Raw genomic sequence first — 27,386 nt, 5'->3', positions numbered from 1 at the left:
ATGTCTTATGGGAGCTAAACTTTCAGACAATGGCTTGGATATAGGCTGGAATGCTACACATCTAACCAAAATTTTGAATACCATCCAGAAATAGGCAGTGTATCCATGGTAGAGCAGAAAGTAAGGATGTTCTGGTCTGGAGGAATTTGCCCATAAGGAGAAGTACCGCATTCATTCCAAAGTAAGTGTAATAATTGTCCATAAGAACAGAAGACTTCCTAGCTAATCTTCAGTCATGAAAGACAAGGGTCCAGATTGCTAGCAGTTTACTGGATTATTTATAGTGCAACACTGAAATATGGTGAAACACAGCCGGTGGACATGTGTTCAAGTATCAAAATCACTTTCATACTTTGTACTTTGCAAGTTAGCCTGAATAGAATATTTTTCAGAAAATAATTTTCTTAATCTTTGAAAAGTCCTTACTTCTAGCTTGTGAGCACTCTTGAGAGTTGATAGAGGAAAGGAGTAGCAAATTGAATTGTAATGGAATAATGCATTTTTCCACCCCTGCTGTTATTTCATTTAACTCAATGTTGGTAATGCATCACATCTCTTCATGTGGGAGATGGGCATATCAATTTCTTGCTTTTTAAGGTGAAGTAGTAAACATTTGCCTGTCATATGTACAGTGTACAAAGTGTGAATGACAGTACTTAGTGAAGATTTTGCAAATAGTAATATATTGTCAGACAAACAGAGGAAGCACACATTTGAAACTGATCTTGATTTTTAACCCATGCACAGCTTTTTAAGCTGTGAATATTAAGTACTAGTGCCTGGTAGAATTAGTACTCTTGGGTCTGTGAAACATTCATTGCAGGTCTGTTTTTCGTAATTTATGTACATGTGGTTTTAAGTGTTGTTTTGCATATATTCAATTATCTATTGTTCCCTCCTTCCTTTCCTCCCCAAATCATTTTCTTTGGAGGATATAGGAACAAAATTTAAGTATTGCCTTTTAAGACCTTTTTATCTGAAATACAACATGCATGCAGCTGTTGCATTCATATCCAGATGCCTATTTAATGCTTGGATAATATTTGTAGCAACTAATCGTATTTTGTGTGCCATAATTCAAGACCTAACTGTTGCTCTCTAGTCCATCATGCATAGAGAGGTGCACATAAACCTGCAATATATCTGAGAGCATCCAGCTCTCTTCAGCTGATGTTTGATGTTGGCTTCTGTTGAAGTTGGGTCATCCCAGAGCTCATGAAACTCTTCTGAGTGCTAGGTCTCTTCATGTAAATGTCCTGGAATTGCTTGATTTTTATTCAGGGCGAACTGATTTGGTAGTTTAACTTCTCCAGTATTGATCGTTATGTACACAATTGGACAACAAGATAGGTGATGTAAGTGCAAGTGTGTATGGGTGCTCCCCTCCCCATTTCTGCCTCAGGAAAGGGGTAGTCAGCTGTGCAGCCTGTAGTTCTAAAGGGAGTGGGCTTTGGGATTTTTTTTTTTAAGTACTAAAAATACTGGAAAATAAGGCAAGTCATACTTTTTGCAAACTGTGCTTTCTTTCATCCAGATTTTCAAAATTACGTGAAGAAAATAGACTGTTAGTTGTGCCCCAGTGTGTATTTGAAATATGATTTTAAAATGCTACCAAAAAGCACTGGCAAAGAAACTGGCTGATATAATGCAAGGAAAATGCTTGCTCTTCAAACTCGTAAATACTTTGAGAAATCTTAAGTAAGGCTATAGCTTGTGGCTTATTGTTAAGTACATGCATACATTCTTACAGAATGGCAGTTTTAATCTTTTGATCAAAAAGGGTGATGCTTAGGAAATCAGCAATGTGTGTCTTAAGCTCTCAAGAGACCAAACTTGAGAACCTTCATGTCAAGGAGTCAGTTGTGGATATATGCAAATTAAAGAAGTAGCCAAGAGCTCAACAGCTGATATTCTTTTTCCATGGGTATTTTGAATTGACTACATAGTGTGTAATGTGGAGTAATTGAGAATTATACTGATAACACTCTAACATCTGTTACTCCATGTGTATAAATAGATGTGTTATTCACAAGGAATGCATCTTCATACTTGAATGTCTGTGCTGGATGAACAGTCATACTCTTGTGTTTTGCTCTGGCTGTAAACCTCCTGGATGTGTGTTTAGCTTCTCAGGTATATGAAGCAAAGCCTTTCTTAAGGCATATGTCAGAGCTAGTACATAACAGTTAAGAAAATACAGAAACTGAGAAGTTTTGCTTATGGGACCTATGTATCACTGCCGTTGCTGTTTTTCCAGTGAACCTCGTGTTTTACCACTGCTCTGCTACATGATATTGAAATTCCTGAAATCATCAGATGTGGTTGTCTCATTGACAGCATGGAACCGTTGAAACAGTCTGCAGAAGCTATCAGAGAGATTGCAAAGTAATAATTTCTGAATGCGTTCCTTATCTATGAAGCTTATGACCTTCTGTTGTTTACTATGGCAACTTAAATGTCATTACTGTCTGACTGTCTTGTGAATTTGTGTATTTTGCTACTTTCTATGCTATTATTAACATTTTTGTATGTTTTAATTCAATCTTGTGTGTATGTCCATGCTTACAGTGCTAGAACTAGTTAACTAAATCTGAGTTTGACTAAAAGGCTCTTTCCCATTTCAGGGAAGGATGGGGTTAAAGCTGACTCTTGAAATAAGTTTTCTGGCTTCTAGGTCATCTAATATTTTATTTAAAAGAACTCCACCATGTAATTTAGGTGTAATGTTTGCTTTGAATGCATTGTGTGTGAGTGAAAATTTGCTGTGTATCTATCTCTTAAGTTGTAAACTATAATTTCTTGTATATAAATTGAATAGAATTAGGAGTTGAACAAGCAGCCTGAAAAATAAAGGACAAACAACATTTTGCAAATATTTATTTTTAGTAATTGCCAAACTGCCTTAATATATCTTTATGTATGTGTGGGTTTTGCCTGATAGTAGCTTCCAGTCTACATCTGTTTAATAGATAAACATTGGAAAATACTGTATAATTCATTTTTAATAAACATAAAACATATCATTGTTGTAGGGAAAAAGATCTTGCAGACACTTTAGAAGAAGGAGGCTGTGATCTTGAAACCGTGAGAAATATCATTCAAGGAAGGCAATTGCCTGCTGATCTAAGGGCCAAAGTCTGGAAGGTAAATATGATCTTAAATCAAGAAACGGGAAATACTTGGAAGTTGTGTTTGATTTGAGGTAAATTATTTAATTACCAGGCATCTCTATAGAAGGAATGTAGGACTCGAATTTTAATATGCATGTATGTTGTGAATCAACATGTGAATCAACATTTTAATATGCATGTATGTTGTGAATCAACATTACTGAACTTGGTAATTTAACTCAATAAAGACGAATATTCTAAAACATTCAGTTTTAGAATATTCGTCTTTATTGAGTTAAATTACCAAGTTCAGTAATTGGGTAACTACAAAAGGACACTAAAATGTTTAGAGGGTTTTCTATTTTTGTTTCCAGATTGCGCTTAATGTTGTAGGAAAGGGGGACAGCCTAGCATCCTGGGATGGTTCTTTAGACCTACCTGAGCAGAGTATAATTCATAAGGATTGCCAAGAGCTAATTGGTAAGTTCAGTTACATTTAGATCACCTATGTGAAAACTTCTGTATTCTCAGTTGTCTTAGGAATTTGTTATTTGAATTAAATAATCTGAATTATGTTTACATTTTGGAGGAAGCTTTGAGGAGGAAAATGAGAGAGCAGAGAAAATGAGTAAGAAATCATTAGAAAACAGTAGTATCTTATCTGTACTCTGACTCTGGGATGGGTGACATTATGGAAGTTTAAAATATTAGCTTGTTAGTATGTATGGTCAGGAATCTTAAGGAGTTGAAAAAATTGTCATTTTTTTCCAAGCCCCGTCATTTAAACCACACACCTTCTCTATAGTGTCCTTCAAGTTTTTAATTGTTTAAGACTGGTTCTTGATCTGAAAAGTAGATGTAGCACCAAAATGCATGTAACCTTGAAAGGAAGAAATATACTAAACATTTTGGGCTTTAAAGACTATTTTTAAGAAAGGTATTTTTTAATACCATTTTCAGCAAAAATGATAGGTTTTGGTTTTGAAAACAAGATGCTGCCAAGACATTGGAAATGATATTCCAGTATGTCTATAAGGAGCCGTCACAGGATCTGGTTGGTAGCTCATCACAAAAATGGCCAAATCCCTGATACCATGCAGCAGCATTAATATCAGTGATGGAGTCAATGCTGACTCATAAATAAGGATACGACTACTTCTGGCATCAATAAGAGAATCTTCTATTTTATTACCTGTCATGCTTTAATTTATTCTTGCATAACTGAAAGTTAAGGCAGAGAATGGAGTTATTGCATGCATACATGTCTACCACTTTTAAAATGCAGTTCTATGATTTCTAGCTCTAGAATGGGAGAATTCTAGAAAGACGTGGATTCCCACTGTGTTATTTAACCACAGTGTCTTTTCACGAAAATGGAAAAATGTCCTGGTTAGTGTTTATAACATAAATAATTAAGCACTTCAGTGTCCGTTAGTTGTCCTTTTGTCTTTATTGGAAAATACTTTGTAATATGTAACAATATTAAATGGATGAAACTAATAAAGTTAGTTCAGAATGAAGGTTCTATAGAGATTTCGGGTTTGGGTTGGATTAAATCTCTCTATTTCCATGTTTTGGCAAAGCAAGTAGTAACCAAATTTAAAATAAATCTTCAGATGGCATTTGAGTTTTATGTATTATTTTATTGTCCTGAGAGGTAGAGGAAAGGAAATGCCAAATATTGATTGGTTTTGATGGGAAAGTATTAAAGACTTCTGAATTAAAAACTTTTTTAACAGTAGTGAGACTCATGAGCTTATTGTAAGTGAGGGGGGAAAATGTTGACTTTATGCCACTGTTTAATGCCACTGCATTAATGTCATCTGTAGGCATCTCTTCTCTCTGTCCCAGACATAACAGGGTTATTCCTTCTATTACTGTAAGTCAGTTTAGCTATAGTAAAATTGACATTATCTGAGTGGATTAAAACATAAATTTATTTATGAAATACATAATTTGTTAATATTTAATATTTGTCATTAAAAATCTCGAGGTGTTTAAATATTAATGTGAAAATCCTATGAACTTACGCTAAAGTCTGGTTTCACTGCAGTCTGTATAATAAATATCAGTGTATTTAACTGTAAGTAAGCTAAGTAGTTGTTGCATCATATGAAGGAAGGCATAATTTGGTGTATGGTACTGACATGTTTTAGTATGCCTTTGATTCATTGCCTCAAGTAAGGTGGATTCCAGTACTTTTTCTGAAGTGTTGTCAGCCTTTTAAGTAAAAGTCTATGCAGGAAGATGCTTTGGAACTAATGAAAACCTAAGCTTTGTGTATGTGTCCAACTCAATGATGACAGTATTTGAGAAGTGTTTAGCTTGTTACCTTAATTGCATAACTTGTTTTGTATCCTTTTTTTCGGCCAGTCTTCATCCAAATGCAACAGTATAAATGAAGGGTTCAGAATTAGTCTGTCATTAAATAGGGGACATCTTTGCCATGAACATACAATATTTTATATAATGTAGTACATTGTTTCAAATTTTTATAAATGTGTATCTTCTGATTAGCAACAGTACCAAATCAAATTTAAAAGCCAGGTGTAGTTGTAAGTAATCAAATCCTTTCTCTTTTTCTAGTTACCCTAACAGCCCCAAATTTAAAATATTGTTAGGAAAATTACATTGAAGTAGAGATTAAAAATGTGTTTTATATGTTAATACTAAAATTGAAGTCTGTAAGCTGACCTGATTTCAAACCACTGATTTTCATAAATTAGCATGTCAGTGGGCTTTTGGGGTATTGGAAGTATGCATTGTGGGTTGATCTATGTTGAAATTCAAATGAGCTTGTTGTAGAGTCAAACATAAAGTTATGTGCTGAATGCATCAAACAGAGGGGCATTCTCTGCATTAAAAGAATCTACCTCTTTTGTTTCATATAGAACCTGGAAATACCAAACTTCTTTCATCATGTTGTTGTGATATTTAAATGCCTTATCCTACTGGAGTTATAAAATCATTTGTATTTTAATGCCTTTTTGGAAGCCATTCTGTAAGCATTTAGTCCAAGCTGCTTGGGTTTTGTTGGTCTTTTTTTGTTGCCTTTTTTTTTTCTTCTTTTTTTTTCTCTCCCTCCCCTCCTCCTCCTCCCTCCCCCCATCACTATTGGTACAATTGTGCTATAAAATAATCTCATTCAAGTTCTTTGAAAAGCCATTAATACAGTTTATATTGCTGCGCTTATTTCAGACCAGTTGTCAGTGCCAGAAGAGGAGAAGTCACTACTACTTTTGGATATCGAGTCTGTTATTACTTTTTATTGTAAATCACGCAATGTTAAATATAGTTCTTGCCTTGGCTGGATTTATCTACTCAAACCTCTGGTGCAACTTCATTTGCCACGCAGTGATTTATACAACTGCTTTTATGCTGTCATGAATAAATTCATTCCAAGGTAAAGCTCTCTTTCTTTTGCCTGCATACTGTTTTCATTGGCATTAAAAGTATTTTCTGAAAGAATGTGCATGTTGGTTTCAGCTAGAATAGCACTGTTAGTAGCAAAGTTGTCAGATTCCTTCATATGCTAATAAATTGAACCATTTTCAATACCTTATGTTTTGAAGTCCAGGAGATTATTGAGTTGGTTTAAGATGTAAAGAGCTAGTATGTGAATGATGTAGACTCAATGTGCCTTTTAAAGAACAACTGTTGTTTCATGCAATATCAAAAATAGTTGTTTAGGAACTATCTAATTCATGTATGTTATATGAAAGCATTTTTATTTCTTTTCATAGCATTTTTGCTATCTAAAATGCTTCTGTCTCTGTCACTTCAAAGTACTTCATAAGCACTAATTAAGTCTCAAAATCTCTTTAGAAGAAGTTTTCTACGGTTTTCTACTGTTTTCTCCCTGTTTTCTACTGACTTGGGACTGAAATTATTTCTTAAGTTGTTAGATTATTATTTTTTTAATAAAAAATGAAAATGGAGAGTCTCATGCTGTTGTATAGGTGCTCTTGCTAAAATATTTTTTTATTTATGTTGGAGTAGCACCACGACATTCTAGTGAGGGGCTTCTGGTTAAGCATTGTGAAATAATACGTGGATAGTCTGTATTTAAAGATCTTAGTCTGAATCCCTGGAGAGGAGATTCTAGACCAGCTACTGGATGTGTGCCCGTAATATGAAAAATGCATATTTAGTGCTGTGGCAGGAAGCATTTATTGGTCCTGCCACTTGACTAATTTCTGATTTAAAATACTGTTGGGCTCTGTGAATTGTTTGAGGATAGTGGCATTATGGTCAGGTAACTCTGATGACTGTACTTTCATAGAAGGCTTTCAGAGTGTTTAGTATTTGAGTTTCTCTGTAAGAATCTAGGTGGTGTTTCAACAAGATGTAGGCTGGTTTCTCTTCCCTCCCTCCGCGGAATGACTGGGATCGGAAATGAAAGACAGAAAAGCAATTTATAGTAGACTTGCAAATCTCCACTTGGGTCAATTTGGTCTCAGTTTGATGTTTGACTGCTGGACCATCACTGCTATTTGATAAAAGTTTCATTTTTAACTTTTTATTGGTTTTGTTTTTTAAATCATGCACTTCTTATTCACACTTTCTCATGTTTTGTAACTATCATGAAATATTTACTGGGAATTTATTCTAACAAAACTATTGAAAACAGGTAAAGGAAATGTGCAGCATAATCTGTTGGATTTTTGGGGTTTTTATGTTATTTTTTTGGAAAGAGGATCTCTAGCGAGACAAAGGAAGAATGAGGAAGGGGAAAAAAGCGTAATAGGCTATTTTAGATGAGAAAGGTTTTGCGTTTTTGTTTCCAAAGAGTTTCTTTGGAAACACTCTTATTCTCAAGGCTTTTGGTATAAAGTATCCTGTGGATACCCGTCTTTCTTTTCCTCATGCTTTTTCTTTAGAATGGTGAGTTTTCTGAACTGTACAAAATTAAGAAAGAGTTAATGTGGAAGTCCAAGGTCTTTAGTATTCTTTGGGCCATAAGTAGAAGAAAACACCATCTCAGCTATGCAATTGAGCAGACAATGATTTGTGCTAGAGCTTCTACAGTAGTAAACTAATTAAAAAGCTGGTGGATAATGGAAGCGTCTCCTCCCAGGGAGCACATGAGCAAAGTGCATTACATTTGCTTACGTTGCATCAATGTTACCTCTAACAGAGGGTATAAAACAACTTCATTCAGTTAAAAAACCAAAACAAAACAAAAACCCAGCACCAATTCTCCCCCTAAAAAACCACCACCATCAAACCACCCTCTCCTAAAGTGAAATATAGGTTAGTTTCCAGGGCAATTTACTTCTGTTTAGCTAAATCTTTTTCCCTTTTTTTTTTTTTTTAATTGCTTTTACTTTGCTTTTGTTTCTTATCAGCCTTTCCAATCGCTGAGTCTGCTGCCTCCATGAGGCTTTCAGCATTGGAAATGATGGATAGGTACAGGAATTCATAATTCTTGATAAGTGGGGTTTTTTTGTTGGGGTTTTTGGGGGGAGGGAGGGTGATGGGGGGGTTGTTCTTGATTGATTGGTTCTTGTTTGCCTTGTTTTTAAACTGGGTATTTGTTTCAGGTTGATTACTGTGACAGGTACCAGAAGTAAAAAATAATTGAGCAAAACAGTTCAGAAAAATGTCTAAGCAAGGGTGTTCAATTGTCAGTAGAAATATAGAAAGATTCTTTTGAAGTCATTTTTGGGTATATATCCATTCTTCATGTTAAAAGGTGGTAAAGAATGAATGACTGACTGACTGGAGTAATTGACCCTAATGACCATTCAAACAAAGTCGTGTGCAAGTCTAGATACTTACGCTGAATTTTCTTCTTTTCACACTTTAACACTTTTTGTCCTGTTAATTTAATGGAAAGTCAGAGTTCTTGTGACAATTTCAGAAAGAATCCCCATATATAATTTGCTGTGAATGGTTCAATTTCACCACCCTTGTTTAAGAAAGTTGATAATTGTGTTTGGAGATCTGTGTGTCAGGTTTCACATTAGTTTGCTTAAGTTTTTAAACAGTTGAGATTTGTTCCTAGAGTCTTTAAACAACCATTTCTTAATTTTAAATACTGCTTATTTCCTGCTCAATGAATTGGCATTTGTTATCATGTATGAAATAAGAAACTTTCATATTTCCTTTGGCTGCTGTATTAGAATTACTTATATGGGGGTTTTAATTCTATTTTCAGTTAACATTGATACCATGCCACCCTTGTTTACACATTTAAATGTGCTTTAAGTGCTTTCGTACTATATATTCTTATCAAGTACTGGCAGTGTTTCATTCTTTCTCCCACTTTATTAATATAGTGGGGGTTTCAGTCTTTGTGGGTTTTTTTGGTTGGTTTGGTTTTTAACTTTTGAGGCAAGTTGACTTCGTGATCAGTCCCTGTGACTTAAAGGAACAGTATAGGAAATTACATAATCACAAATAATAAAGAATTGCTACTGTAAGTCTGACAACTAGAGTGTTACAGAGAGGTTTATGATTATTTTCACTGCTATTTTTTAGGGATTGTATTATGAAGGGAAGACCATTTCATCTGTTTAGACTGCTTCTTCAGTATCATGAGCCTGAACTCTGCTCCTTTCTTGATACTAAGAAGATGACTCCAGATTCATATGCACTCAACTGGGTAATAAAGTGAAAGTAGGGAAACATAATGAATAAAAAATTCTGTTAAAATTTAAGTACATGTTGCCAGTTTGTGGAAGAATCGTACAAGAGATTAGAACTGCATATATTGAAATAATTTGCATGTTTTAATGTAGTGTGGGCTTTTCGTCTTCAGTCATTTAACATAAGGTATGAGGTCATGTTAAAGCCACATTTTTATGGTTATGGATGTTAATTGAGCCACTGATGTTAGTGACTACTTTGAATAAGTAAGAATGAGAGCAAATGACACACTCAAAAAGTAAGCAGCTGTGATGTTAGTTTTATAGTGGGCAGGTGTATGTTTTTATATATGGATAAACATGAGCCTGACAGGTCTTTTAAAGTCAAATTGTGAATGGTTTTAAAAACCTCCATGCCCATAGATATATTTGACTGCTTCATATGGTGCTATGCCTTTTAGAATATAGGGACATATATTTTGCAGCTCTTCATTTCCTCCTCACCTTAACTTTAAAACTGCCTCCAGTTGGGGTAGTTATAAAATTGTTTACCTCAATCTTTTTGTTAATAAAGTTTGGATAGCAGTTACAACATAAAGCAGCAAAATTCTCATGTTTCAATGCTGCTTAGTATATGCAATACAAAATCATGATGCAGTGCTTGCAGAGGCAAAGTCTGTAAATTAATAAAGACTTTGTGACTCATGAACTCTTCTAGGCTCTTCTTTGATACCTATTGGCTTTGTAAAATTTTTTGTAACTCCGTGTACTTTCAGTTTAAGAAATAAGACTGAAATGAATTAATAAACTGCAAGGTCCTTGTTTGGGGGGAGGCTTTGTTATTGGGTTTGGGTTTTTTAAGATTATTTTTTGAGGCTGCTACCAATTTTAATATAAAAATGTCTCCAGGAAGAGTTTCCATATTTTCAAAATCTGCCTTTTGCCAGTCATCAGCTTTCAAAAGAGGAATCAGGTCACTTTTACTACTGAATCTTCCCTTTTTATGTATATATACAATTTGCCTTAGCAAATACGAACTTCTTTGAAGTTGTTTATTAAAAGTTCAATGATTCATTGGGGAAAAAAAGTCTTCCCTTTGAAAGGGAGGTAAGGAACTGAGCTAGTGTAGCTGCCAGACCACAATGTTTTTTGGTGTGCAGTCTTAGAAAAAAAAAATCTTAAGCTTCATTTTATATTATGAGATTATATTAAAATTCCTTGTTTCATCTGTCAAAAAACTTAGTCTATGTAGAGGTATTTCTAACGTGTAGCAAAACATAAGCAACATTCAAAGACTTGTCATTGCCTCATTGTTCAGAGACATTTTGTCTTCAGTTGCATTTCACTCAGAATTGGATAGATCTTATTACCTTTTGTTATAGAAGTATACTAGCAAGTGTTGAAATATTCCATGATAATGTTTAAAAACAGATACCAAGCTTTTGAAAGCTGTAGCTCTGTTGATACAGAATTAGTATGCATCACCACATTCAGTAAGACCTCTGAGGCCAGCTAGTATGCATTTGAGTTAGGTGTGATTGCAAATATTATCTGGCATGTATGAAAAGTAGTTCCTACCTTTTATCCACTTTGAACTCTGCGTATCAGAAAAGATGTATTTTTAAATGGGAACATGGGAACAGGCAGTTTGTTAAATGGTAATGAAAATTTTCTGTTGCTTGCAAATGTTTAATTACTCAGCCATAGAGCATCATAATGTAACGTTGAGCAAGTGACATTGTCAAACTAATGTGCCACCGTGTTCAATTAGCTCAATTATACTGTGAAAAATAAAGAATGTTGTTTACAAGATCCTTTCTAAGTCCTATTTGCTAAGCTAGTTGTATAAATGCATTCTTCTATTGTCTCGTCGGTATTTAGCAGTGGCTATGAGCTAAACAGTATTCCAGCCTGATTGTGTTATCTCTGGTTGAATTTGCAAGGCTGACAGTATACATCCAAGTTTGCCTTCACACTAGGCATATTTATTGACAGATAATCCGTAATATTACTGCAGTGTTTCCATAAATATTGTTTTTGAGGGTAGGATCATCTTTCAATACATTGTGCAAATGCATGGTTTAGCATAATGTTGTTGGTTTTTTTTTCTTTTAGATATCTTGTATCTCTGGTTAAAATGTTACCCCAATAAGATTGTTCCTGGTTATTGCTTTTTCTCACACTATTTTCCAAATTTTTAGCTTGGAAGCCTCTTCTCATATTACTGTTCAGCAGAAGTCACTCAGGCAATATGGGATGGATATCTACAACAAGCAGATCCATTCTTTATTTATTTCTTAATGTTAATTATCCTTGTCAATGCAAAGTAAGTGTATAATTACTTATTTGGAACATTCCTTGCTGACACTGTTTTAATCCACTTTTGTTTCATTTTGGTTTTACTGACTTAATCTATGCCTGTGATTTCACTGTTTTCAGAGATGTTATCTTAGCACAAGAATCAGATAAAGAAGAAATGATAAGTAAGTACTTCTCATATAATAGCTTCTCTTATTCAGCTGCTAGTGAAATATTTACCATGTAGTACAATACCCATTGTTATTTTTAATTACTAAATAACTGAACTATTTATTTCCCTGTTATTTTCTCATTAATGAACCCCCTCACCTACTAATTCCTTTCTAACTATTCTTTTGCTGCATCATGTTTGCCCTGCCTTTAACATTCTTTTCTTTTATTTCATTTTAGTATTCCCACACCTAGTTTTATACTTCAGTTTGGAGTACTTGAAACAGTCAGCATATTTCTAAGTCCAAAGCAGCAGTTTTCAAATTTTTTTGTAAATCTACTGCAGTCGGTGCATTTTCCAGATTATCTTTGTATGCACTTGGTTTGAGCCTAATGCATTGTTCTTGTCTTCCCCTCTTTGGGTTTTTTATAGAAATTACACTAAATTTCTTGTGATCCAATTTCACCTGCCTTTGGGTTTGTTTGTTGGTTTGTTTGGTTGGTTTTTGCATGGCATAATACAATATAATTAATAATCTCTAGTAGTTAAAAATGAGGGTGCTTGGAATTTTGCATCTTTGCCATATACTGCAGAACTACACTCTTACCATCCTGGATCTATATAACAGTACTACTGATTAAGTACTGTGCTTTAGGGATTCTCTTGGTCAGTCCTCTTTAGAAAAGGCAGCTGACTTAGTTTTACAGCTGAAAACTAAAACTGTTCAGATGTAAGATCATGGTAAAAAATAATTTGCATAGAAGATCTGAACTTCTAGCAAATAGCATAGGTTTCCTATAGATAAGGAGTATTTCCTCTATGTTCTCTTCCTACCTGGAGAGTGAATCGACATTCATGTTTAATCAATAAACTCAATTGTGTTATGTCTTGTTAAAAATTAAGTTATTTTACAATGTGAAAATATGTATGGTGCTTCTTTTCTACATATGAAATAATGGTGCACTTATGTTGTTTGTATGTCTCAGAGTTCTTAGAAACTTCACCAGCCAATCTTGATTTAGAAGATATAGAAGATCTCTTCTCTTTGGCACAATATTACTGTAGCAAAACTCCAGCTTCTTTCAGGAAGGTAATAACAAAGTAATTTTGAAATTCTTTTCTTTTTGGACGCTGTTTAAGTTCCTGCTGACAATAACTTTGAATATTTCATTATGATGTTATTTTAATTTTTTCTTCTTTTTCATGTTACTTCAGTGGTATTTAATGTTAGGATCTTTGAAAGATAAGAAGGTCAAGTGAAACATGTTAGAGAGAAGCTTCCCCGCAATATTCTCACTTTATGACTGATGACCTTGTTTTGCAAACCAGGTTCTTGTAAGAACTGATGAAGCAAAAATGCTGTACTGACACAACTGCATTGTAGTAGACTGCACAGCAGTCCTAGCTGTGGTTGGAACAGCAGTCACTAGAGATAAAGCGGCCATCATCTGCACCGTTCTTGCAGTTCTTTCTGAATCAAGATATGTGACTTCAGTGAATTCATGAAATGAAAGTAATTAATAGTCATTGCCATTTTATGTACTTTCTCTGATATGTATAGTTATGTGAGTTTTTTGGGGGGAGGAAAAAACAACCAACCAACTAAAAAAACCCCCAAAACAGAGGTATTTCATCATGTTGTTAAGGTCACCATCACGCTTGTGGTGAACAAGTGTGTTTGTAATGGAACTTCAGCCCTTGCCACGATTAAAAAAAAAAAAATAAAATTCAGTTGATTAAGTATTTGATGACTATGTGGACTAGGTACGCGTGTATCTGGCTTAGTATTTGTGACATGATGGATATAGTTTTGCTTTAAGCCTTCACATCTAAAGACAATGGCGTCAGTTAACATTTATTTTTTTTCCCTTGCCTTATTAGGACAACCACAGTCTTTTTGGCAGCAGCTTGCTGGGCCTCAAAGATGATGACACAGACTTGAGCCAGGCTCTCTGTCTAGCGGTTTCTGTGTCAGAGATTCTTCAGGCAAACCAGCAACAAGGAGTTAGTATACCAAATTACTATTACTCTTTCCTCTTTCTACCCCCCTCTCCCCAATCTTGTAAAAAGGAAAAGAATCGCTTACTTCTTTGTGTATCAAAATTATGTTTTAAGTGCTAACAGCATGCATGAATATTTGCTATTTCAGGGAAAAGTGTTCTTGTCTTGAAGTTGTCTGCCTTGTAAATGATCTGGTGACTGCAGTGCATTTATGCTGGAGTAACTAGAGCTACAGCACAGGGAACTTCATACAGCTGATTTGAATCTGAGGAGTTGGGGCTTGAAGTAATATCTCACTAATTTGATTTCGTTTCCAAATGTAGCTATTGTAGAGGAAAATTTAAAACCTGTTATTCAGTACCTTTGAGAAGAATGCTGTTATGAAATATGTCTTCTGTCAATGAAAGGTTTAAACAAAAAAAAAATTGATTCAAGCTATTTCTGTAGTAGTTAATTGCAGACATACTTGGATGCAGGGACTTCACTAAAGCATTTAAGACCATTAGATGGATAACAGTGTAGCTAGATTATGTTTCTTATTGGCTACTGGCTTTTTGTAGCAGTTTCCAGGCCCATTTCATTAGGCATGTTCTTCCCCTCTGCCCTCAGTCCACGTAAAGTTAAGCATCTGTTTATATCCTGTTTAACTCAGTGGGATATAAAGCTATTCTTATGTGCTGTGTTAAGTAGTAATGGGGCTGTTGGATTGGTACTTCAGAGTTGTCCCTTCTGATATCTTGTTGATGTGTGCCCTCATACCCACTATATTTCTTCTCATTAGAGGTGAAGTAATTACACTGTATGTACTGCACTTGAGTCTTCCTTTACAGTATGCAAGCTGATGTATTAATGTGAAATCGCTATTGGAATACTGTTGGTGGTCCAGTAACTGTAGAAGTTCAGATTAATCACATGAAATAAGGTTTTCCAATAAATGTTAGCCCTTTTGAGTGGTTCCTGTAGTATTGGAATTGGTATTAAAATACATTTGAATTATGTACTTTCCCATCAATAAGTACACGGTTCTAAAATTTTGTAATGGACAAAATCTTTCTTTCAGGAAGGAGTAAGGTTCTTTGTAGTGGATTGTCGTCCTGCAGAGCAATACAATGCTGGGCATTTATCAACAGCATTTCATTTAGACTCAGATTTGGTATGTATGCTTTTTATTTCTCTACTGATTTTTAAATCCTGAGTTAAACAGAAGGAGAGAGAAATGTCTGTCTTGAAAAAATAAACTATCTTTAGGCTCTATACTGCAGTGTCTAACTATGTGATGAAGTTTCAAAAGTTAGCTTCTCTCAAGAAGATGGTTTCACCATCTCTAAATGATGGTGAAACCATTGTTTTACCGAGAAGTTTAGTCCTTAATGACATTAGAACTTGGGATTCCAGACTTCCTGGTTTTTGGTTAGAAGTGGAAATCCATACAGGATAAAGACTAGACATTGCTTGGAGGAGAAATCTCTTTTTAGCATTGTAATTTGTAATGAAAGGTGTCATTAGTTTTAACAAGTAGCATTTTTTAATTTTCTTTTTTTCCCCAGCCAGTCTTACTACGGCCTGCTTGTAAGGAGCACGTCTTGAAAAGGATTTAATCACTCCTTTAAAATTTTTGCAGTGCAATATGAGAGAGGAAGTGCATTAATTTTTGAACCGAGATGTACTACAGACTAATTCATTAATGATTTTGCTGTAGTTTCCATTCGATTATTAGTTCTTAACTGAACATTCAGTCATATTTTTCTCTATCCTTTTTTCCCCAAATCATTTATGCTTCAGCTGTCTTACAGTGTATTCTTCACTTCTAGATTAACCCTCTACTATTTCACTTCAAGCAGTCTGTGGGTACTGCATAGAATGATTTCAATGTATATACCCATAAAAGGCTTTTTTAACTTTCTTAGTTAAGAAGCTCAGTCCTGCATCTGTTATCTTTACCTCTAAGTTTAAGAAGCTCAGTCCTGCATCTATTATCTTTACCTCTCTGATTAAAATGATGTATTATTCAATATTCTTTGCACAAGTATAATTATATAGTAGAGAAAAAGAGGCTCAGGGGAAACCTTACTGCCCTTTACAGCTACCTGAAAGGAGGTTGTAGCGAGGTGGGTATCTGCCTTTTCTCCCAAGTAGCAAGGGTTGGGACAAGAAGAAACAGCCTCAAGTTGCACCAGGAAGGTTTATATTTACGTTGGATATTAGGAAAAATTTCTTCACCGAAAGGGTTGTCAAGCACTGGAACAGGCTGCCCAGAGAAGTGGTTGAGTCAGCACCCCTGGAGGTATTTAAAAGACTTGTAGGTGTGGCACTTGGAGCATGGATTAGTGGTAGAGAGTTGGCACTGTTAGGTTTACAGTTGTACTCAATGATCTGAAGTGTCTTTTCCAACCTAAATGATTCTATGATATAATGTTCCAGGTTTTAACCTAGATAAAATACTATTTAGGAAGAAACTTTCCCTGTAGTATGTGGGTGTCCTGCTAGCCTTAACTGAACATCATATTCAATGAAGTGGAAATGAGCAATATAAATTATTAAATAGTTTAAAAACATAGTAGTGTATGAAAAAGAAGTCCGTGAAGACAATTCTTAAATTGGATATGATTAGTTCATATGTATTTAAATTACATACTAGAATTAACTTCTCCAGTTTGTGTGAGTTGGTATGGTTGGGATCCTTCATGAACTATGCTGGATGAATGTCACCAGGTTCATCTCTGGTTTTAGAAGTTTAATGCCAGGAAAACATTGTAGGGGGAATAATCTTTGAGCTAAAAAGCTATTAATGGAACTTCAGTGCATTTTGTACACTTGTATGTGTGAAGTACGTACAACTTACTTTAAGGGAAGGCAATGGGGAAAGCACTTTGGAATCCATCTCATTTAAAGGTAGTCTTAGAGGAAGTAGTGAGATTTAGCACCTGTGCAATAAAGCATTAGCATTTGGCTCTAGGAAAACCCCACTTAAAATTCAGGTTGACTTGCTGATGGCTAGATTGTGTACTTGTTACTTTGTACTTAGTCATTTAATACAGTGTAAAGGCAAAGTAATGAGAATTCCTGCCTTCCTTTTCCCTCCACAAATCCAGTTACAGGTCAGTATTTCCTTATTAATTTAAAATAGCCCTTCAGGACAACACAGCCTAAACTGTTGAGAGTACTAAGAATCCCAGCTATTTCCTTGTACTCCTGATTGTAATTTTATTTTTTTCCAAATCTTGATAAGTAAGCGAGAAAAAAACTTAGCAGGAAGACAAGAACAGGAGGACCTTACTGGCACCTAGAAATTCTAGGTATTTTAAAGGGTTTCAAAACTGCAGAGTTTGAATGTGTTGTACTTAAGCATATGTGAATAAGGAAATCGATCCCTCTGCCATACTGCCAACTTAACATGAAAGTTGCAAAGACTTTTTCTACTAATATTTGGTGTTTGCAAAAGTAAACTAAAAAAATGTTAGCTGCATTTCTTTCTTGGGGAGAGCAACGTAGAGTGAGGAAGAAAAGGACCATTCTCACTGTTCTTCCTGTAACATGAGGTCTCGGTCAGGCTTTTTTGGGTGCGTGTGTCTTGTACAATGCTGATACTGCCTTCTTTGTGCTCAACAAATTATAACAATTTTCAAACTCTGTATCTTTTCACAAGTGGTGTTACAGTATTCTGGTGTCAGGCAGCACTTCTTGTTTGTTCATTCCACAGATGCTTCAAAACCCATCAGAATTTGCACAGTCTGTAAAATCCCTATTAGAAGCACAAAAACAGTCTATTGAATCTGGCTCCATAGCAGGTGGGGAACATCTCTGCTTCATGGGAAGTGGCAGGGAAGAAGAAGATATGTATATGAACATGGTGCTAGCACACTTCTTACAGGTACAACTAAATTGCTGTTGATTTTAATAGCTGAAATAAAGCATGTATGCACGTAACATTGATACTAAATGGCAAAATATTTTCCTCTTAAAATCTGAAGTGTTTTTACATTACTCAGGGTTACAGTTTTTATGAAATGAACCCATGTGTCATTACCATGCTTGCAAAAATCATTCCACACGTGTTTGCTTCAACCAAAAATGTCCTTTCTGTTGCAGAAAAATAAGGAGTATGTAAGCATTGCTAAAGGCGGATTTATGGGTAAGCTTATTAATAATGAGCTTTGGCTTGAGAAAACTTGATATATTAATGCTGTTGATATTTTTACTAGGCTTTGGCTAAAAATCAGCTGAAGGAATAACAAATAGTTCTGATTTGTCAGGTTTTTGCTTTGTCCAAATCAACGCTGTGCACTTGCACATTTGTGGTTAACTGTTATGGCTTGCCCACATTTCTGAACGGTGAAAAATTTAATACAGGATGTGGAGAAATGCCCTCATTCATCTAACTTCTCGTTCTTGATGTTTAGTCTCTGTAGATTGCAGATCTGTATGAAGATATTACTTGATAATTACTATTAACTTGTTTTTTTTCCTAAACCATTAGTTCATAATTCTGCAGTTTATGTTGCTGGAATCAATCAGGTTCTATAACAGTAGAGAGATTTGTGCTACAATATAAGTATAGAGACATTACTAGACAATATGTGCAGTGTCATAACAGCTATTTTTAGGATCAAAGCAGTGATTCATTTTTAGTTGCTGCTGTATTTTAACTATTTTCTTTACTAAAATAAAGATTATCTTAATGCCATTTTACTACTGAAAGAAAAGTCAGGGATGATTATAGTAGTATCTGGATTTATCTGTTTTATTAAATCATGTGAAGCAAAAATTGCTACTGATTAGTCTTGGATATACAGCATTTTCATCAACAGACTAGTTCCAGTGTAGTTCCGAATGGTTTTTTTAATGGTCTTTTAACAGCCCTCCAGCAGCACTTAGCAGATATCAATGTGGAAGGACCAGAAAATGGATATGGCCACTGGATTGCTAGCACCTCAGGCTCAAGAAGTAGCATAAACTCCTCTGTTGATGTAAGTGAATTTTAAGGTTAAGTGGTATGGTGGGATGGGAGCCCTGGGTGTGCTGAATTTTTTTATATTCCTAATTTTGTTCTGTAAAATAGGTTGCTGCAAGTCATGATTGTTTTCAGTTATGTATTTAATTTCAAACTATATTCACTGTCTAGCTGGAGGTGACCTAAACATTTTTATCCTCTTGAGAGGAAGAGCTTGCTGTAGTCATTATCCAGCAGAATATATGTAATTGACAATTCTTTTTCCTGTCTCCTCTTCACTCTGGGAATATATTACTATAAAACTAGCATACAGTTTCATGGGAAAGCTCAAAATTGTCTCTTTTCTACAGCTGATATGTTATATGTAGAATTTGGCTTTTAATTTGGATAAAATTTATCATTAATAGAATTCCTTCCTCTCTAGATTTTTGTAGCAGTGTTTAGTAGTAAGGTTTGTTAAGCTTGCTTTATTGGATCACCTTTAGCTCAGACACATATCATTGCTGTCATTTGATAGAACTCTAAAATAATACTTAATGCTGTACACAATACCAGAACATAGATTACTATTTTATAGTCTGTTTCCTTTCTTAACAAACTAGAGATGATATATCATTATTTCTATATGATTATCTGAGAGGAGTTACTTTTACAGGGTGATTCTCCTAATGGTTCAAGTGATGGAAAAGGAGTAAAGTCCCTGGTGAATAAAATGACGGTTGCTTTAAAGACTAAATCTGTGAATGTGAAAGAAAAAGTTATTAGTTTTATTGAAAATACATCTACTCCAGTGGACAGGTATGTCATTTATATCTCACTGTGAATTAGCAATGGGGAATGGCTTCCCGTTTCAGGTGGCTAATTTGTAAATGTGAAGACTCTGCTAATTAGGGAAAAAAGTTATCTTCCAGTTTCAGCTTTTAGATTTCCTATCCTCCTCACAATTTTATCATGACACAGTAAGCCTACTGTGCTGCCTTAGTATTGAAAGGCCATTGTGAGCAGCCTTTTCTCTTAAATGTGTATCTGGAATGTAATTAATGGTTAGTTTGACTTCTTACAATGTGTCAGTTCTGTATTAGGTCTAAAAGTCAAGAATGATTTCACTTTCATTTCAGTTCCTCTCCATCCTAACTGTAATGGGTGAATAACAGAAGGATTCTGGACGGGGTTTTTTTGGTTGGTTGGGTTTGTTTTGTTTCGGGTTTTTTTACTGCCCCATCTTGTCAAGTTTTAGTTAACTTTTTTGAAGATCTTTATTTTTTTTAAGTCGATGTAAAGCCTCTTTTCAAACCCAGAATCCACTCTTGTTCATTTTTTGTATCTTAAAATAAAGCTGGGCAGAAGAATGTGCAAGCATGTTAAAAGACACTCTCAAAGTTGGAAGTCATAATTCCAAATACTTAAAAGAATAACAGCTTTCATCTGACAAAGCTTTAATTGAATAGCCTATTTTAGAGTTCTTTAAAATGCAGCCTGTCGAGTTTTATGTTGCTAAGACATGGGTATTCAGGAATCTTGAAGAGCTAGTGTAGGTATGGATTGTTGCTTCTTTTTGTGTTGGAAATTACTTTTTTAAATTATTATTCTACAACTAGAGGCAAAAAATTCTTAAATAGCACTCAGTAGTAGTTTTTGTTGTGTGAAGAATTCAAGTAAGGCTTATATATGTAAGCCATACATAGCACGAAGAATGCATCTTTTAGTAGAACTTTTACAGATATTTCTCAACCTCGTGGCTAACTGTCATGAAGCTTTTATTTGTAAGCATCCTCCTTGAAGAAGACACATTGCCAATATAGAGCCTTTCAATTATTTATCCAGATTTTTCCTTTATTTTTATTTTTTTTATTTTTTTTTTTTAATTCTTCTGTTCTGTCCTCTGCCCCAATGTACTGTAGAATACCTTTCAATATTCCCTGGCCAGACAGAGCAAGCCTGGAGCGGTAAGCTTGTTAATTAAGCAGTATGACTAAAACCACCTTTGTTGTATTTAGCATGGCATCGCAATATTTGTAAGCATTGGTTACACTGACAAAATTGCTCACATATTTTTATATTAATTTAGGGGGTTTGAATATATTAAAGCTATCAGTTTTTACAAGTACTGGTCAGGGGACTAGAGGAAGAAAAAGAACGTATTGGCAGTGCTTTCTTCTCTTAGTTTCTGCTTTGTTATTTCTGTTCCTTTCTATTGCTTTTTATGGATTTTTTTGTTTGTTTTACTTGTCATTTCCTGTATATATTTTGTTAGTGACTTGTATTTTGCTAGTGACCAGGAGCAATTGTTGAGCAAATTATGGCTTAAAGTCTTAACAAGAGAGACTACAGCTATGAAGAAGACTTGCTATAAACTGTTCATAAAGCATCATCAGAGCTTAGCTACAACAGGGAACCCATATGTAAATCTTGTCTGGAAATCTTAAAATTATATGGTTCTCATCACATGGTGATAGAACATGCTGATAGAAACAGAGGTGCACATTACTGGGAAAATAAAAATGCTGAGTTAATAAGTAAATATACCTTGCAACTCTCCCTTGTTCACATTAACTACTGCATTTTCACACAAATGTGGTGTCCCTTCACATTCATCTCAGATTTATTGCCTTATAATTATTTCAGAAATAAAAGTTGTGAATTGAGGTTATATAAAATTACTTAGCTTTTGACTCTCATAGACTGAAAAGCATGAAGATTGGTTCTGGAAAAATTAATGAAGATTTTAAATGTTGTTTGAGTTTTCAAGGATTTTGGACCAATTCTTTCAAGTAGTTTGCACATAATTTGACATAGAATTTACCCATATGCATTACAGAATAGTGTTGTGTGAGCAAAACCAACAATAATGTTAGCCAGTATTCTAAGAAAAGTGGGAATAGCCCAGTATTACATAACATATTTTGTTAATTTAGAAATCCTAAAGATTATGTGGATTTCTTCGTACATTTTGTTGATCAGTTTTTAGAATATGGTAAGAAGGTCTTACAATTCCAACTTAAAACAATTGGTGACTGTATTCTATAGCTGAAAGACATGTGAATCTGTATCTGTAACCAAGAAGTTTTGATATACTGAGATTTTATTTCAGTTATTTTACTTGCTGCTTTCACTCACATAGCTTATTTTCTTTCCTTGGGAGGATGCGGTAATAAATTTGCTCACACTATGGATCCCTAGACTGTTCTCTTAAAATTGAAGCTCTTAAAAACCTGGAATGGCATTCTTTTCCCATCCATTCAATTAGATCCACTTTGTGTTTATCACCAATATATTTCATTTTGAAGGTTTGCCACTAAAAGGAATTGCATTCAATTTATAACAATGTAATGATGGCCTTCCATGTAAACAGGTTAAAGGAAATCCATTTCTAGTTTAAAAATGTTACCAGGTTTTTATAAAATAGCTTTTTACTTTCTCTTGATTAACTTTGACCTATAAACACCAGTAAGATCTTCTCTTAAATCCTCTCTCTGTAATTCAATTAAACACTATTTAGTTGTGCTTACTTAATTCATTATGTATTACTAAAGCATATTTACAAAAGCCTCCACATAGAAGCACTGCCCTTTTGAATTGTCAGTGTCATTGATGCTTATTGTCTTAAACACTAATGAGCATGGTTTTGTATGTTTATTTTTTGTTTCACTGTAGAATGCATTTCTGTTTTGGGTTTGGGTGGCGCTTTTTTTCTCCTATTTAACATTTCCTTGGTTTTGTCTACATTAGCAAACACGAAGGTTTCTTTCTTAACTTTCAAATATGCTGTCAGGGGTACATAAGTACTAGGATTCATTTATATATTAGTACAGAGGTCACTTCTCCAACTTGGTAGTTCTACAGTAGCATGTAAACTGGAGTTTTTTGAATATACTTAAAACAGGAACTAGGGCTTGTAGTTTATAGGAAATATGAATAAGCATTATGAGAGAAAGGGACAGATGCGTTTTGGTTTGGTTTGGTTTTTTTTTTAAACTACTACATCTTGCCAGTTCTAGAGGCTAAAATCATTTAGCCTTTAGCAATTCTTTATTTTTCTCAGCAATTGCCTGGTTTATGGCTCTCTGAACCTTTAGGTTTTCTCATATTTTTCAGGTATTCCCAGCAGTTGAGGGCCAGAACTTTTAACCTGACAGCTGTGACCATGTAATCACAGCACTCTGAGTTGAAGCATTAAAATATCTCAAGCTTTGCAACTGTTACTGACAAACACTGAGACTCAGTTGTGTGTTTGTGTCGTTTTATAAGATTTAAAGAAATAGATTTCAATTTGACTTTTGAGGTCAGTATGTATGCAGAAATCCCAGGGGTACATTTGGCACATGCTGGTGAAAGTAATGGAGAGGAAATCAGAATTCACACTACAGTGGATAATTTATAATAACCCCACTTTGAAATGCTTAAGGTATTTTGTTATCTTCAGAGGAATTAACCAGAAAAATGGGCTCCCAGACATGTTAATTAATAGTCTTCAGGTTTTTTTCGTCCATCCCAATTTGGCATCCTTGTAAAGTTGTCGTGACTGTCCAGAAATATTTCAGTTTCATGCTAGAAACTTCACAGCATGTTGTCAGTTTGAAGGTCTCTAACATATTTTGTCAGAAGTTGAGTTTTGGGTTTGGTTTGGTTGTTTGGTTTGTTTGTTTTAAACAAAAAAGTGTTTATTTTCATGTTATTTGTTACAACAGTCAGCCTTGCCAAGTAACTGTAATACATGCTTTCACTAACCAAATCGCTTGTTGGGTCAGTCACAGCTTCCGTGCAGGCGGCTTCACAAAATTCTCTTGTCCTTCTCAGTTGCACAGTTGTATTTACATTTTGCTAATATGATGTTGTAAGTGTCATACCATCAGTTTGCAACTTGCTTTTCTTCTCTCACCCCATGTCCTCTCCTGCCCTTTTCATTACCAACAGACATGTAAGCAGCAGTGACAGAGTAGGAAAACCCTACCGTGGTGTGAAACCAGTATTCAGCATCGGAGATGAAGAAGAATATGATACTGGTACAGTAGAAGATTTTCCTTATACCTAGAATAGCTTATTCAGACAAAATTATTAAATTTGAGATATAAGAGAGCATTTTACAACTTTGTCTTACAACTTGACATTTTTCTAACTGTCATCATGGGTTCTGTTTGTTATGGTCATGCCTAGGGCCAGCCAATAAACACACACCCTCTTCAAATACACAGTAAAAGACTAAGTAAAAATATTTTGTGGTAGGCACCAAACAGCCAATAGGAAGAAATGGAAATAGATGGTTTAGCATATTGTTTATGTTCTCTTATTATTTCTGTAGTAAAGACCTGATTTCTACACTGGTCTTGTACACGTAAACATGTAATTGTACCTCTGTTACTCATGACAGCGAGGAAAATGTGAAGGACCTAGTGTGGCTGATAGATCTGAGGTTGAATCTCTAGTATTGGCAAATCAGTATGAAATCTGAATTTCTGAAAGTATAGTTGGAGCTAGACTTAAGATGGGTAATGTGTGCACACCTCTCCGGTGTTTTTAACTTTCCTTTTTAGCACTGAATCTATTAATAATTGATTCAGCTCTTGAGATGCATGTAAAATGCTGGGGGGAAAACATGCACATTTTATTTTTTTTTTTTTTTATGTAGTTGAAAAATCACAGACAAAACAGGAATTTCACACTTTTCACAAAGAGGGGTGGGGTTTTTTTTGACACCAGTGCTAACGTTAGAATGGCGCAGACCTAGCGCTGTCCTGGTTTGTTCTGTTAGTGTTAGCTCACTCCCAGCCATTGTCATCTCACAAGTAACTGTTCTGTGCCCAAAAGGCATACTCAGCTTCCATGTGAGAAACAAACAACAAGACTAAGAATCTTTGACTTGCAAAAGAAATAGTTGAGGAAGATTAATGAGAGACATTTGTAGGATCTGGAGCTGTTTAAATAAGAGTGATGACAAACAGTTGATCATTGTTTGTCTGCTGTAAGAATTGGGACGGAGCAAAATGAGACTATCAGGCAGAAGCTTTAAAGCTAATGAGATACTTCTCCAAATGCCATGTAATTAAGTTTGCACAGTTCTTAGAGTATCCATAATAGTGTTTGGCAAAGTCTGTGTGGCTTCAGAAAACTAGGTCCTCAAACCAAGTCCTAGAGTATGTTTTCAGTAATGGTTGTTTGCTGATTTCTATTTACATTTGCTTTTAAAAGCACTATTGGTAAGTAAGCAGAATCGCTGCAGTGATTTGAATAAGCAAAACCAATGTATATGAAGTAAAGTTCATGTTATTTTGGTACAGAAAAATGCAAAAAGTGAGCCTGTTTCTGTATAATTGTGAAGTTTAGTGGGGTTTTTTTGTAGCAAATAATTGCAATTTGCTATAAAAACTGCAACCTGCTCTAGGTGGCCCTGCTTGAGTAGGAGAGTTTGACCAAGTGACTTCCAGAGGTCCCTTCCATCCTCAACCGTTTTGTGATTCCGCGAAATGAGGATGGGCTTTGTTCCATTCATTTCAATTTCATAATGTACTTTTTTGGTGAAAACCTTTTGAAAAGTGTGGCTTTAATTCTGAATTGCTTTGAAATAAATAGTTTAACAAAATGTAGAACACTGAGTACTACGCACCCATGTAGTTGATATGGTTTTGGTACTCCTTGCCAAAATCTATTGGTGGTGTAGATGCAAAAAGTTTCCATGACTACAAGTCTAAGAAATCCCCTGAGTTGAAAATAGTTGTCTGCTGAGAGAGAATTAAAAGAGAAACATCAGATATGTATGCACTTCTTCCCTCTGAACAATTGTTTATGGCTAGGTGGGCCTTGGCTTGAACCAGTGTAGCTACTGTGGGTTTAAGTGAGTTTAAAAATTGTCTGATGTTATGTGAAAATATTTTTTTTAATTTATGTTTTTATTTTTTGCTTTTACCCCTTCCCTTCAAAACAGATGAAATTGATAGCTCTTCGATGTCAGATGATGATCGAAAAGAGGTCGTCAACATCCAAACATGGATAAATAAACCTGATGTGAAGTATAACTTCCCCTGTAATGAAGTAAAAGAAAATGGACATATGTTTCCCAGGTACCAGAATTAGTCCTAAGCTTCATCCAAATGTCTGTCTTGATATGTATTAAAAAAAAATATATCAGGCAGTTAAGTTATTCTTTGTATTAAACTAGGAAATGAAGGTGTGAAACAACCTGGAACAAAATGCTACCACTATACTTGCATTCTTGTATTTGCAGTGTTACAGAATGGTAATTATGTACAAAACCTTGTAGGAAGTCTTGCTTTGTAAAACCAGATAGTAAGAAAAGTATTCTCAGTATACATAGACTTATTTTTCAAGACCAGGTAGATCCAGGTACCTGTGGCTCCTGTAGTTTTTTCTCGTCTACTTGTCTGTGCCTTGTACTACGCACTCATCTTGCCTCTAAGATTCAGTGACCTTGTTAATCCTGCAAGAGCAGAACACGCTGTATTTTGGCTTCCCCAAATAGTACCAACTCTGTTGAATCTGGATAACTGAAAATTATGATGGACTTTCTCTCGGTCATAGTCAGATTTGAGAACTATCTAACTCTAAGCAGCTTATTTGTAGAATTTAGCTTTCTAAATAGCTGATATTTAGTTCATTAGCAAATTTAACATGTATTTTTCTTTTCCTTCAAGTCATCTCCTAGTAACAGCAACTCATATGTACTGTTTGAGAGAGATTCCATCACGAAAAGGACTGGCTTATATACAGTCTCGACAGGCACTCAACTCTGTAGTCAAAATCACATCCAAGAAGAAACACCCAGAACTGATCACCTTTAAATATGGAAATAGCAATACTTCAGGCATAGAAATTTTGGCAGTTGAAAGGTAAGCTGTTTCAGTAGCAGAGATGTAAGTAATAATGATATCCAGAACACTGTCAGCTAGAAATCAGGGGCATGCTATAATTCCCAGAATTGAGTTGAAAAGTGATAATTTTTATTTAGGAATAGATAATTCAGATGTGAATTAGAAAAAAGATCTGTCAGCAGAATGAGGAGAGTTTACAAGACCCAGCAAAGAGGAACTCCATGGTCTGCAATGACAGTTGCTGGGGATGGGATGTGTGCAACTGGTTTGGTTTTCTGTTATATATCTTAAGTGAAAACAAAGTGGACAACACTGCAGCCAGAAGTGTGGATTTGTGAAGAGTGGCATTTAAGAAAGTGGTGTTTCTTCTGTGTTATATTTTTTTGGGACATCAAGCTCTTCCTATACATTGCACAAGGAGTCCAGAAGCTTAACCTCAAA

At 35.0% G+C, this 27,386-nt stretch overlaps 1 protein-coding gene across 8 annotated transcripts in view; it reads left to right on the top strand.

The window, feature by feature from the left end:
- Positions 1–27,386, top strand: part of TBC1D23 (TBC1 domain family member 23) — a 39,145-nt gene that overhangs the window by 5,145 nt on the left and 6,614 nt on the right. For 4 of the 8 annotated variants that reach the window (XR_003990197.1, XR_003990196.1, XR_003990195.1 and 1 more), the window contains exons 2-19: positions 2,258–2,385; positions 3,033–3,144; positions 3,485–3,590; positions 6,309–6,513; positions 9,594–9,717; positions 11,902–12,026; positions 12,140–12,183; positions 13,157–13,260; positions 14,052–14,174; positions 15,232–15,324; positions 17,872–18,042; positions 18,261–18,303; positions 19,029–19,138; positions 19,778–19,920; positions 21,024–21,068; positions 24,037–24,125; positions 26,042–26,177; positions 26,769–26,963. Coding sequence is in view for 4 of the 8 variants with exons in the window: in XM_030477172.1 (XP_030333032.1) it covers positions 2,339–2,385; positions 3,033–3,144; positions 3,485–3,590; positions 6,309–6,513; positions 9,594–9,717; positions 11,902–12,026; positions 12,140–12,183; positions 13,157–13,260; positions 14,052–14,174; positions 15,232–15,324; positions 17,872–18,042; positions 18,261–18,303; positions 19,029–19,138; positions 19,778–19,920; positions 21,024–21,068; positions 24,037–24,125; positions 26,042–26,177; positions 26,769–26,963 (2,015 nt within the window). In the remaining 4 variants the exon portion in view is untranslated. The remainder of the gene's footprint in view (positions 1–2,257; positions 2,386–3,032; positions 3,145–3,484; positions 3,591–6,308; positions 6,514–9,593; positions 9,718–11,901; positions 12,027–12,139; positions 12,184–13,156; positions 13,261–14,051; positions 14,175–15,231; positions 15,325–17,871; positions 18,043–18,260; positions 18,304–19,028; positions 19,139–19,777; positions 19,921–21,023; positions 21,069–24,036; positions 24,126–26,041; positions 26,178–26,768; positions 26,964–27,386) is intronic. The other 4 variants (XR_003990198.1, XM_030477175.1, XM_030477174.1 and 1 more) reach the window with 3 other exon arrangements.

Source organism: Strigops habroptila, chromosome 2, assembly GCF_004027225.2.
Source record: "Strigops habroptila isolate Jane chromosome 2, bStrHab1.2.pri, whole genome shotgun sequence".
In the NCBI taxonomy this organism is placed as follows: Eukaryota; Metazoa; Chordata; class Aves; order Psittaciformes; family Psittacidae; genus Strigops; species Strigops habroptila.
The sequence above is the reverse complement of the archived record's forward strand: the minus strand, read 5'-3'. Positions and strand labels throughout refer to the sequence as shown.